The 12,171-nt window shown below is 40.2% G+C and overlaps 1 protein-coding gene across 2 annotated transcripts in view; it reads right to left on the bottom strand.

Annotated features, from left to right (window-relative positions):
* Positions 1–1,073: 1,073 nt before the first annotated feature.
* SORCS2 (sortilin related VPS10 domain containing receptor 2) overlaps positions 1,074–12,171 on the bottom strand; it is a 1,190,324-nt gene continuing 1,179,226 nt past the window's right edge. Inside the window, exons 26-28 of one of the 2 annotated variants that reach the window (XM_073574542.1) lie at positions 10,200–10,357; positions 4,860–4,939; positions 1,074–1,832 (exon numbers count right to left, since the gene is read on the bottom strand). In XM_073574542.1, coding sequence (XP_073430643.1) covers positions 1,809–1,832; positions 4,860–4,939; positions 10,200–10,357 — 262 coding nt within the window. In that variant the 3' untranslated portion in view covers positions 1,074–1,808. The remainder of the gene's footprint in view (positions 1,833–4,859; positions 4,940–10,199; positions 10,358–12,171) is intronic. The other variant, XM_073574543.1, reaches the window with a different exon arrangement.

The raw sequence follows: 12,171 nt of genomic DNA, 5'->3' as shown, positions 1-12,171 counted from the left end.
TATCCTGGGTCAACCTTCTAGACATGGCTTTGTGTTCCAGCGGGTCTCCTCTTAATCATGGTCCCAGTTCCAACAAACAGGAAAATAGAAATGGAGTACTATTCCATTATTCCTAGCTGGAGTATTCAGGCGTGTGGTTGCCGGCTTCGAACAATAAATTTTTGCAACGTAAACACTTCATGACCCCAGGACCCTTAGGCAACAGCATTGGGGTGGCGTCCCAAGGCAAATGGACTTGAAATGCTGGTAGCAAGCCTCATGGCGGAACGCCAGCTCGCTCTAACATTATACTACCATCGGCAGCTGTTGTAATGTACACCGCTGGAGGTGAAATTTTGGATCTGTGGGGGAAATGTGAAAACATGCTCTGTGGGTGAAATTTTTAATCAGGTTCTGTGGGGGTACTGTGCCCTATGCTCTGTGGGTGAAATTGGAATCAGTTTCTGTGGGGGTACCCAGCCCCATGCTCTGTAGGTCAGATGTTCAACTAGACTGGCGGTAGCAAACCTCAGTCTCTGTAGGAGCACTGTTAAAATGTTTACGTTATTCATTTACTTTCTATCATGATTGCTATGGTGACCGAACCCTGTTGAATCATTTCCCTATCCACGTTTGTTTGCAGGGCAATTGTCCTGCTCTTGCCACCATTTTGCTTCCTTTTGCAGCCCCACTAGCCCCTACTCCAACCATTTTACAGCCATTTTACAGCACTGACTTAAATGGGTTTTGGGGTAAAGTTTGGGTCCCAAATCAGACTTTAAAAAAAAAAGTCTGGCCGAATCAAGACATCCACGGATCCACTCTTTCCTATTAAAGGCTCAAATTTCTCTCTCTATAAACTGAATACATTATCGCAACATCCTAGGAACACCCATCACAGGTTGTAACCCATATAAAAGCCATGGGGTGGCCAAACATGGACACATATAGCATAAACATCTCCCAACAGAGTACTGCAAAACCATATTTTTTCTATCCAAAGCGGGTCAAGTCTGAAAATCTTGAGTCAAAAGGAAAGGTAGAGAGCCGACATATTTTTTCCTAATGAAATTCTAATAATCACTTCTGTCTTTTGAATTTATTTTTTTAAAATTTTATTATTATTTTTTCAAAGATACAAAATATACCATTGCCCTGTGTTAATTTTGCGACCACTATACCACAGTCTGGAATGTCTTACCAATTTGGTGCAGAATCCCCGTAGTTGAGAGAAGATCCTCCTACTTTTCAGGTGCCGTAGTGAAATAGTGCAGAGACTGATCCTATGTGCGGACATATTACTGACGTATTAATACAGAATCATTATAGCACTGTTGTTTCCCAGAGCACGTTACCTTTATACAAAAAACCAAGGAGGGAAAACCAAAAAAAAAAAGTAAAAAAAAAATTTGAATGTTGAAAATATCCATAGTCTAAATAAAGTAAACCTGGGAGAGGGGGGTAAAAAAAAAAAAATCTAGACAAAAGGGTAATAAAGTGTACACGTAATATGAAGAGAACACAAAAATATGTTGTGGGTTACAAATTTGCTACCGGTTGAATATGAATCGTAACGTCGTATGAAAACGAGTCCTTAAAACATGTAGGTCGACTGGTCTTCCGCAGTAGCAGACTTATTTATTTATTTTTTTTTTAATATCTTCAGAACGGGTTAGAAACAACTTCTCCGATTGTTCTCACGGGCTGATAATCCAGTCTGACGATTTATCAGGGAGAAATATTACAAGATGGGGAAGAGTCTGTGACGATTGTCTCCATGTGTAAACATCAGCTAACCAGGTAGTTGTGCATTTCTCTGGAGTTAATACTTAAAACCACTCCTGAGTGATTACCTGCAAAGACGAAGAGAGAGAGAATTATTCAATGGATTCGTAGTTTTTTTAATTGAATTTTTATTTAAAAAAAAAAAGGATAATTTTATCACAAAAAAACAAAAATAAAAAGGTATAGTAAGAACAAAAAGAGAAGTTGTGCTCTTATCCATGGTGGCTCATGGATGTCCTGGGGAGTCGGTGGGGATCATCTAGCAGTGGAAAGGTGCATTGATTCTCCGTTGGATATTAACTCCACTTTGGAACATTGTTTTACAGTTTTAAAAAAAATTAGGAACTTTTGAAAAAAAGATCTAGTATTTTTTTTATCTTGTTGACATCTTGAGCTGCTACATGTCTCCTTCTCCATATGAAAATTCTATTGGTGCCGCTTGGAATATGCCAAAGGTTAAGCAATTTTTCCAACTTTTTTTCAAACAATGATATAGGTGATTCCGGAGTGCTTAATTTTTCATAATCCCTCTCCATTCCATGGCCCCTTTTTCCACCCCCGGAATGGGCATTATGTCTGATAATGGCACGGCAATGGCTTTAAGGAGGTTTTGAATGGTTTTCTTGGCATCAGGGAAATTTACCAAATCATTTGGGAGTCCTGGGGCATCTCTATACTTTTCCGAAGAGCCGTGTGCACATGCAGTTTGCCAAATAGTCTAAATAGAAGATGTACTCTGCCTGGTGAAGAGCAATAACCAAGTTGGAATGAGTTGCCCAAGTAAATATTAGGTTTTGTTCTGTCATGCTTCCATTAATTTTCTTTTATAAATCAGAAGGGTTTAAGCAATTTTTCCAATTTTTTTTTCAAACAGGGACGTAGGCGATTCCTGAATGCTTAATTTTTCGTACCTCCCCGTTCCATGGCCCCTTTTCCCACCCCCTGAATGGGCATTCTGTCTGATGATGGCACTGACACAACGCTTGCTTTAAAAAGATTTTAAAAGGTTTTTGTGGCATCAGGGAAATTTGCCAAATCATTTGAGAGTTCGGGCTGCTCTTTTCCGAAGAGCCATGTAAACAGTCAGTTTGCCGAATAGGCCAAATAAAAGATGTAATCTGCCTGGTGAAGAGCAATAACAAAGTTTGGATTGAGTTGCCCAAGGAAATATTAAGTTTTGTTCCCTCATGCTTCCATTATTTTTTTCTTTTTATAAATCAGAAGGGTTGAAAAATGCCTTTCCTCCTCCATACAGTTGTGGTCAAAAGTATTGACACCCCTGCAAATACTCAAGTTTCTTCCTGAAAATGATTGCATACACAAATTCTTTGGTATTATTATCTTCATTTAATTTGTCTTAAATGAAAAACACAAAAAGAATTGTCCTAAAGCCAAATTGGATATAATTCCACACCAAACATAAAAAGAGGGTGGACAAAAGTATTAGCACTGTTCGAAAAATCATGTGATGCTTCTCTAATTTGTGTAATTAACAGCACCTGTAACTTACCTGTGGCACCTAACAGGTGTTGGCAATAACTAAATCACACTTGCAGCCAGTTGACATGGATTAAAGTTGACTCAACCTCTGTCCTGTGTCCTTGTGTGTACCACACTGAGCATGGAGAAAAGAAAAAAGACCAAAGAACTATCTGAGGACTTGAGAAACCAAATTGTGAGGAAGCATGAGCAATCTCAAGGCTACAAGTCCATCTCCAAAGACCTGAATGTTCCTGTGTCTACCGTGTGCAGTGTCATCAAGAAGTTTAAAGCCCATGGCACTGTGGCTAACCCCCCTAGATGTGGACAGAAAAGAAAAATTGACAAGAGATTTCAACGCAAGATTGTGCGGATGTTGGATAAAGAACCTCGACTAACATCCAAACAAGTTCAAGCTGCCCTGCAGTCCGAGGGTACAACAGTGTCAACCCGTACTATCTGTCGGCGTCTGAATGAAAAGGGACTGTATGGTAGGATTCCCAGAAAGACCCCACTTCTTACCCCGAGACATAAAAAAGCCAGGCTGGAGTTTGCCAAAACTTACCTGAAAAAGCCTAAAACGTTTTGGAGGAATGTTCTCTGGTCAGATGAGACAAAAGTAGAGCTTTTTGGGCAAAGGCATCAACATACGAGTTTACAGGAGGAAAAAAGAGGCATTCAAAGAAAAGAACACGGTCCCCACAGTCAAACATGGCGGAGGTTCCCTGATGTTTTGGGGTTGCTTTTCTGCCTCTGGCACTGGACTGCTTGACCGTGTGCATGGCATTATGAAGTCTGAAGACTACCAACAAATTTTGCAGCATAATGTAGGGCCCAATGTGAGAAAGCTGGGTCTCCCTCAGAGGTCATGGGTCTTCCAGCAGGACGATGACCCAAAACACTCTTCAAAAAGCACTAGAAAATGGTTTGAGAGAAAGCACTGGAGACTTCTAAGGTGGCCAGCAATGAGTCCAGACCTGAATCCCATAGAACACCTGTGGAGAGATCTAAACATGGCAGTTTGGGGAAGGCAGCCTTCAAATATCAGGGACCTGGAGCAGTTTGCCAAAGAAGAATCGTCTAAAATTCCAGCAGAGCATTGTATGAAACTCATTGATGGTTGGTCAACAGTTATTTTGGCTAAAGGTTGTGCAACCAAGTATTAGGCTGAGGGTGCCAATACTTTTGTCTGGCCAATTTTTGGAGTTTTGTGTCAAATGATCAATGTTTTGCTTTTTGCTTCACTCTCTTTTGTGTTTTTTCATTTAAGACAAATTAAATGAAGATAATAATACCAAAGAATTTGTGTTTGCAATCATTTTCAGGAAGAAACTGAGTATTATCTGACAAAATTGCAGGGGTGTCAACAATACTTTTGGCCACAACTGTATCTTTAACTCTTTTACAGTTAGCAATGCCTTGAGGTTCTTCAGGATACAGAGGGAGAACATGTCAGCCTTCAAGATCTGGCCGCAAATTGTGGCACTCGTGATCAATACAAGATAAGAAAACTCATCATAATATATTAATGTTGAAAAGCGGAGTATCACTAGAGTGCATATAATCTTAAGGGACAAAAGGGATGGGAGTAGATATCCACCTGGCATGCCACTGACCTGCGATTGAACACTGGCAGGCATCGACAATAAAGGGACCTTGTAGCTGCTCAAGAATCCTCCTCTCCCAGAAAGTGTCACTGCAAGGCAATGGTGTGGAGGAATCCCAAGGGTGGGCCGTAAAAAAACAAACAAACAAGCAAAAAATAAAGTATATGGGAAAATGAAGTAGACGATGAGCAAGAGCTTCTTGATGGATGTGCAATGGATGGACGCTCAATGACTTAAAGGGCCACTAAGTTGATCAAGTAGAAGGTGGTTGATGTTTCCATTAAAACAATCTTGAAGCGTACCTACCGTTGCAAAAAAAAAACAAAAAAAAAAAACCCAAAAATATCTCCACGGACAGCTCTAGATTACAGTGCAGTCACGTGTATCTGCAGATTTTCCTGATTCCTTCTTGTTCTTTTCGTGGCCTCTTCCTAGTGTGACGTCAGAGCTGTGCTGTGATCTAAGCGAATCAGATGCTACTCTCTCTTTCACTGAAACTCCCAGAATCTGCAGCTGCAGCCCCCTCCGCCCCCTCCTTTTTATGTTATTTTTTTCTGGACATTTGTGATTATTTTCAGGTAGAGAAAAGACCATCTTTGTACAAAGATGATATATATTTGCTATTAATTTATGCAAAAGAGGAGATGATAAGTACGCTTTAAGAGAATTATGTTATGCAGCCCCATGATTCCAGTCTTGCCGTAAATCAAATATATATATATATTATACTTTCTTTTATACCAGGTCTGAACATTTCTAAGTGTTTTTCATTTTCATTATTTTTAGAGTTTAGTGGTCCTTTAAAAGGAAATAAAATTAAGCTATGGATTTTAATGGTTTTGTAAAAGTAACATTCAATGATGCTGAGTGCAAAGCATAAAAAAATATTTTTCGGTTTCGCAGAAGACACACAATGCTGGTTGGCCATACTGCATATACAACACCAATGCTACAGATCTAAAACTAGTACAGGTATTAAGAGTTACCGGTCTCCAAAATGATGTATCATCAGCACCCAAATACAAGTGCAAACAACAGTGGAACAATCCAACAGAACAACAAAGACACCTTCAGGGCATTGGGAAATGATTAAGTGATCTTATATACAGTGGCTTCCGAAAGTATGCACCCCCTTGGCTTTTCACCAATTTTGTTACATTACAACCTGTGCTTAAATAATTTTGCAATCTGATTTGAGTGTGATGCATTAGTATTAAAAAGTTGGTGAAGAAGGAAAAATATAAGCATATATTAAATTTACGGCATCAAATAACTAAAAATTGGCATGTGCATATATATTCACCCCTTTTGCGATGAAGCCCCTAAAAATTTCTGCTGCAAGCAATTATCTGCATAAGTCACACGCTTAGTGAAAAGGCGTCCACCTGTGTGTAATGTAAGTGTCACATGTCTGTCAGTATACACACCTTTTCTGAAAGACTACAGAGGCTGCAACACCATTAACAAGCGGCACCACTGACCAAACACCATGAAGACCAAGTAGATCTCCAAACAGGTCAGGGACAACGTTGTTGACATGTAAAAGTCAGGGTTGGGTGAGGAAATCTAAAATCCCAATCTCTGATGATCCCCGGATCACCATCAAATCCATTATCATCAAATTGAAAGAACATGGTAACACAACAAACCTGCCGAGGGAAGACCGCCCAGCAAAACTCTCAGCCCAGACAAGGAGGGCATTAATCAGAGAGCCAGCACAGAAACCAAAGGTAACCCTAAAGGAGCTGCAGAGTTCCCAAGCAGAGACTTGAGTATCTGTCCATATGACCACAAAAGCCGTACACTCCATAAAGGTGCCCTAGAAAAAAAAGCCTATAATCACACACAAAAAATTGTAAGTCTCGTTTTCAGTTTCCCTAAAGACATGTGGGAGACTCCCCAAATGTATGGAGTAAGGTGCTGTGGTCAAAATTCAACCACCAATTTAAACACTGTGTCTGGCACCAAACCAACACAGCTCATCACTCAGAGAACACCATCCCCACAGTGAAACGTGGTGGTGGGAGCATCATGCTGTGGGGATGTTTTTTTGGGAGCAGGGACAGGGAAAATGGTCCTAGTCAAGGGGAAGTTATATGGTGCAAAATACAGGAATATTCTTGAGCAAAACCTGTTTCAGTCTATCAGTGATTTGAGACTGGGACGGAGTCTCAGAACCTTCCAACAAGACAATGACCCAAAGCATACGGCTAAAACAACACTTGCGTGGTTTAAGAGGAAATGTGTAAATGTATTGGAGTGGCCTAGTCAAAGCCCAGACTTTAATCCAATTGAAAATCTGTGGTCAGTCTTGATGATTCACCAAAGAAAACCATCTAACTTGAAGGAGCTAGAGCAGTTTTGCCTTGAGGAATGGACCAAAATCCCAGTAGCAAGATGTGGAAATCTCAAAGACTTATCCAAAGCGACTTGCAGCTGTAATTGCCGCAAAGGGAGGCTCTACAAAGTACTGACTTCAGGTGAGTGAATAGTTATGCATACTACAGTCTTCACTTATTTTGTCCTATTTGTTGTATGCTTCACAATAAGGAGAAAACCAAATGTTTCCAGTTCCCAGTTGTAGGCATGTTCTTTACATGAACTGATGCAAACCCTCAAAAAAACTGAAATTCCAGGTTCTGAGGTAGCAAAAATAGAAAAATGCCGAGGGGGGGAGCATAAACAATTTCCGACTGAGCATAGTGAAATCAATAGCTGGTCATCTGGAATCACACATCTCAAGATATGTTGAGCCAAGAGCAAAAGTAAGGAAGGACACATCTGCAGCTTACAAGTCTTCCAGAAAAACAGTTTATTATTAGAGATGGGAGAATTGATTTACAAGACTCCAGTCTGGCCAGGTCAGTAATCAATGACTGCTGGACGGGAGCAGGCTAGTGTCCTTACCTTCTGGCACTTCCGGTTCCTCTTTGATTAGTCGGGTTGGTACGATGTTGTATGTGTCACGTCACAATGCTGAAGTTGCACCAGATTGGCTAATCAAAAGAAGAACCTGGACTGTCAGGAGGTAATAAGACATTTGCAGGGCTTCCTTCCAGCAGTCACAATTACTTTGGCTGATCGACCGAAATCCTGCAAATCGATTCTTTACAAAAAAACACGAGATGGCTCCATAATGTAAAGTCGGATCAGTTACAGTCCTATTTTGGTGGTTTTGTTCCCTGGGAAAAATACAATTTATCTGATTTTCCGCTTACAGGCTGAGGCTAATACATCTTCTGTGGAAAATGTGAAACTATGGACATGGGGATTTTGGTTGAAGCGGCTGTCCCCTACTTTAAAAATAAATCTTAATGGGCACATGGTGGTGTAAGGAATAATAAAACAAACTACACTTACCTACTGGACCGGAGCTGCTCCTCCACCGGCTCCTTGTATTAACATGGGATGGGGCAAAGCTCCAAATCCAGTCAGCAGCCATTGATCGACTGCATCCTTCACTCTGCCCGAACAGGAAGAAACATCTCTCCTCTTTACCAGGGGAAGGGACGCTGTCGGAATGGTAGGTGAGTAGTTTTTCTTTTGTTTTTACACCACCCTGGCCCGTTAAAGAGTAACTAAACTTTTTAATGTATTATTTAATTATTTTGTCCAGCATGGAAAGTTACAAAACTTTGCACATCACTTTATTAGATTTGTCTTCATTCCTGCAAAAGAAATTGCATGTAAGTGCCTTTTCCCCAGTCCTCAGTCCATTTCCCTGCCATTAGCTGCACTTATTTCAGATCTTAGTCATTTGGAGTACAGATGATTGCAGTGATCGACTGATCAACATTCAGGTGCTAACCTTTTTCACTGCCATCATCTGTACTCCAAATGAATACTTTGATATCCGTGCAGCTGGAGGCAGGGAAATAGACTCGGAAACAGCAGGGGTTTGCAAACCACTTACATGCATCTTTTTTTTTTAAATAAATTCCCTAATAAAGTGATTTTCAAAGTTTCATAACTTTCCATACTGGAAAAATTTATTAGATAGTTTAGTTAATCTGCGTTCTTACACTAGTGGACTATAAAGTATGCACATCACCACCATTAAGTTTCTTATATTACTGCAGGACTACAACTTCCACCAGCCACAGACACACTGGAAGTTGAAGTTTTATGAATGGTCTTTAGAGCAAATCTTTTTACTTCTAGTAACTTACAATGCATGTAGGGGGCACCGCATTATATGAAAGAATAGGGGACTGGGAAATATGGGTCAGATTCTACAATAACGAGGGTATGTGGCATAGAAGTGGTATAAGGGTATAATGTTTTAGTATTATTAAGAAAATAAAGCAGTGTAAAATTCTAGTAACTATCTCAAAGGCTCCGACTGTCTTTGTCCATGAGATGTAAAAATGCGTTTGTTAAAAAAAATGCTAGATTATATCTGACTAATTTCCAAGTTTGCTTAATAAAAGGGAGATGACCTGTTAGAACAACTCTTGTTCGCAGGCTGTATTGGGGCGCATGTATTCATAGATGGGGTGCCTTCTATTTGGGGTCATCCTCTATTGGCCAGATTGGGCTACTGGTAGTTCTCTTTGGAGAACTCAACTAATTATGTGTTACATGGTCAAACACTCAATTGAAAGGGCATCATGTAATACCACAGTTCTCCTTTAGTGGCCACTGCAAGAGAAACGTGCAGCCACCCACAGCCCTGTCGATCACCTGGCTTGAACACTCAAAATAAAATTATGATCTTTTGTTTTCCACGACCACTAACAGGCATGTCCATAATCAGGTAAGGGAAGAGAACTGTCATAAATTACAGGGTTAAGGTCCTGCTATATTAGGCAAGAGAGCAAAATATCAAAAATTCTCACTGTAAACACAATACTTGTGATTTTCATGAAACAGTCATAAAAAGGAGAAGCATCAGACCAACGAGAAGTTCTGAGGCGAAGTTTCCAGTATGACAACACATTTCTATGGTCATCTTAAAAGGAGTACTCTCACATTTTCCATAAATAGGGGTAACTTTCCAATTGCTGGAGGTCTGATTGCTGAGAACTGGGGCTCTGAAGAGCCACATGTGAATGGAGCGGGGGTAGATCATGCACGCCGCTGCTCCATTCATTCTTATGTAACCGCCAGAGATCAAGGAGTCCATAAGAATGGATGGAGCGGCAGAGCATATGATGACCACTGCTCCATTCATGTAGGACTCTCCAGAGCCTCAGTTCTCAAGATCGATAGAGATCTAACCAGTTGGGAAGGTATCTTCTATCCTTCAGGTAGAGGATAACCACCACACTTGATAATAGCCATAGTTGGTGTATGCTAGGAAACCGAATATTATCCCTGCCAAACATCTTACTACCAGTTTTCGGTTACCTCTTGCATTTCCTAGCGTTTGTGTGTCCATGTCATCGTCAATGAATTCTTCTCCCTGGATAATATTTTGTGTGTCTTCGCTGTGATTCACAGGACTTGTCATCTCCTGCTCCTTCTCGTTGTGCATCTGAGCGTAGACGTTCCTGCCGGGCATTTTCCTGTTCACACATAAAAAGAACGCTGAAGAACGGGAACCGCAGGATGATTATGTTGGTAATGTTGTTTATTTAGGCATCTAAGAGATTTGCTTAAATTCACCTGTCACCGGGTCAGAAGTGGCCAGTTTTTGCTCTAATTTTGTTCCCGCTTTTCTCTTGAGTATTCAATTTTTTGTGTTTTTAAATCTGCCATATGTTTCCAGAGATATGATAAACCTTTTTATTTGGAGCTCATTTTTAATGGTCTTTATAAAGGGGCGTGGCTCTCAGGATCCTCTGGGGCGTGTCTTTAGGTTGTTTTGCATAATTACCCCGTGAATTATGCCCTCTCTAAGAACATCGTAAAAAGCAGTACTAAATAAAACGGCCCATATTTCTGGAACCATATGTCGGATTAAAAAAAATAAATAAAAAATTTGAAGACTCAAGAGAGCAACGGGAATAAAATTAAAAAAAACTGGTCATTTATGGTGACTGGTCCTCTTTAAGGCCCTTTGTACTCCAAGCAACTTTTAGATCTTCAAATCTTCTACTTTTGTCTCAGAATGATTGAAAACCACTTGTTGGTAAAGATAATTAGTTAACCTCTTTACTGGCATGTACGGCGCATGTAGGGCCTTCCCTTTGATGTGGGCTCCGGCGCAGAGCCGATCTTTTCCAGCACATGTCAACTGATTTGAACAGCTGACCTGTGCCCTTAACAGCCGCGAGTGGAATCCTGATCCACTCGCAGCTGTTAACCTGTTAAATGCAGCTGTCAATGTCTGACTGCGGCTTTCAACATGATCGCGCCAGAAGCGCGACACTAATCCCGCCGATCGGTGCTTATTTCATATAATCGCGAGTTGCTGTTGGGTTCACATATAAACTCAGGGTCTGCAGTAGAACCCTGTGGTTGTCATTGCCGGATAGCTATGAGCACCGCCCAGCGGTCAGCGCTCATAGCAAGAGAGCATTTCTGCTACACAGAGAAGGGTTGCAGCTCTGCTCTGTGTATCACAAGCGATCTGGTGATCACAGCTCTTAGTCTCCCGTGGAGACTATTGAAGCAAGTGTAAAGTAAAAAAAAAAGTTTTTAGAAATATTTAAAAATATATAAAAGTTTAAATTACCCCCTATTTGCCCCATTCAAAATAGAACAATAAAATATATATATATATATATATATATATATATATATATATATATATTTGGTATCGCCGTGTTTAGAATCTCCAAATCTATCAATATATAAAACGAATTAATCTGATCGGCAAATGGCCTAACGAGAATAAAAGTCAAAATGCTAGAATTTTGATTTTTTTTTCTTTTTGGTTGCCGCAACATTGCAATAACGGGCGATTAAAACATTGTATCTACACCAAGATGATATCAACATGTCAGCTCGGCGTGCAAAAAATAAGCCCTCACCCAGCCCCAGATCCCAAAGAATAGAGACGATACAGGTCTCTGAAAATAAAGCAATGGTTTTTCTTTTTAAACAAATTTTGGATTTTTGTTTCACCACTTAAATAAAAAAGAACCTAGACATGTTTGGTGTCTACGAACTCATAATGACCTGGAGAATCATAATGGCAGGTCAGTTTTAGCATTTGGTGAACATGGTAAAAAAAAAACCCCACAAAAGCAATTATGGAATTGCACTATTTGGTCAGAGGAAGTCTATTGCTGTTAATGACCATGTGAAGAACAGGAAGTAAGAGGCTAATGTCAGGCTTAATGGCCAGTGTGAATATTGCATGTGTTTTTTTTTTTACTATATAGATCATCATTTGAAAAAAAACAACAACTTTCTTCTGGTTTACAGGGGCTCT

Source organism: Dendrobates tinctorius, unplaced genomic scaffold (assembly GCF_039654945.1).
Source record: "Dendrobates tinctorius isolate UK_male_01 unplaced genomic scaffold, ASM3965494v1 ptg000039l, whole genome shotgun sequence".
NCBI classification, from domain to species: domain Eukaryota; kingdom Metazoa; phylum Chordata; class Amphibia; order Anura; family Dendrobatidae; genus Dendrobates; species Dendrobates tinctorius.
This window is presented reverse-complemented; position numbering and strand designations above follow the sequence as displayed.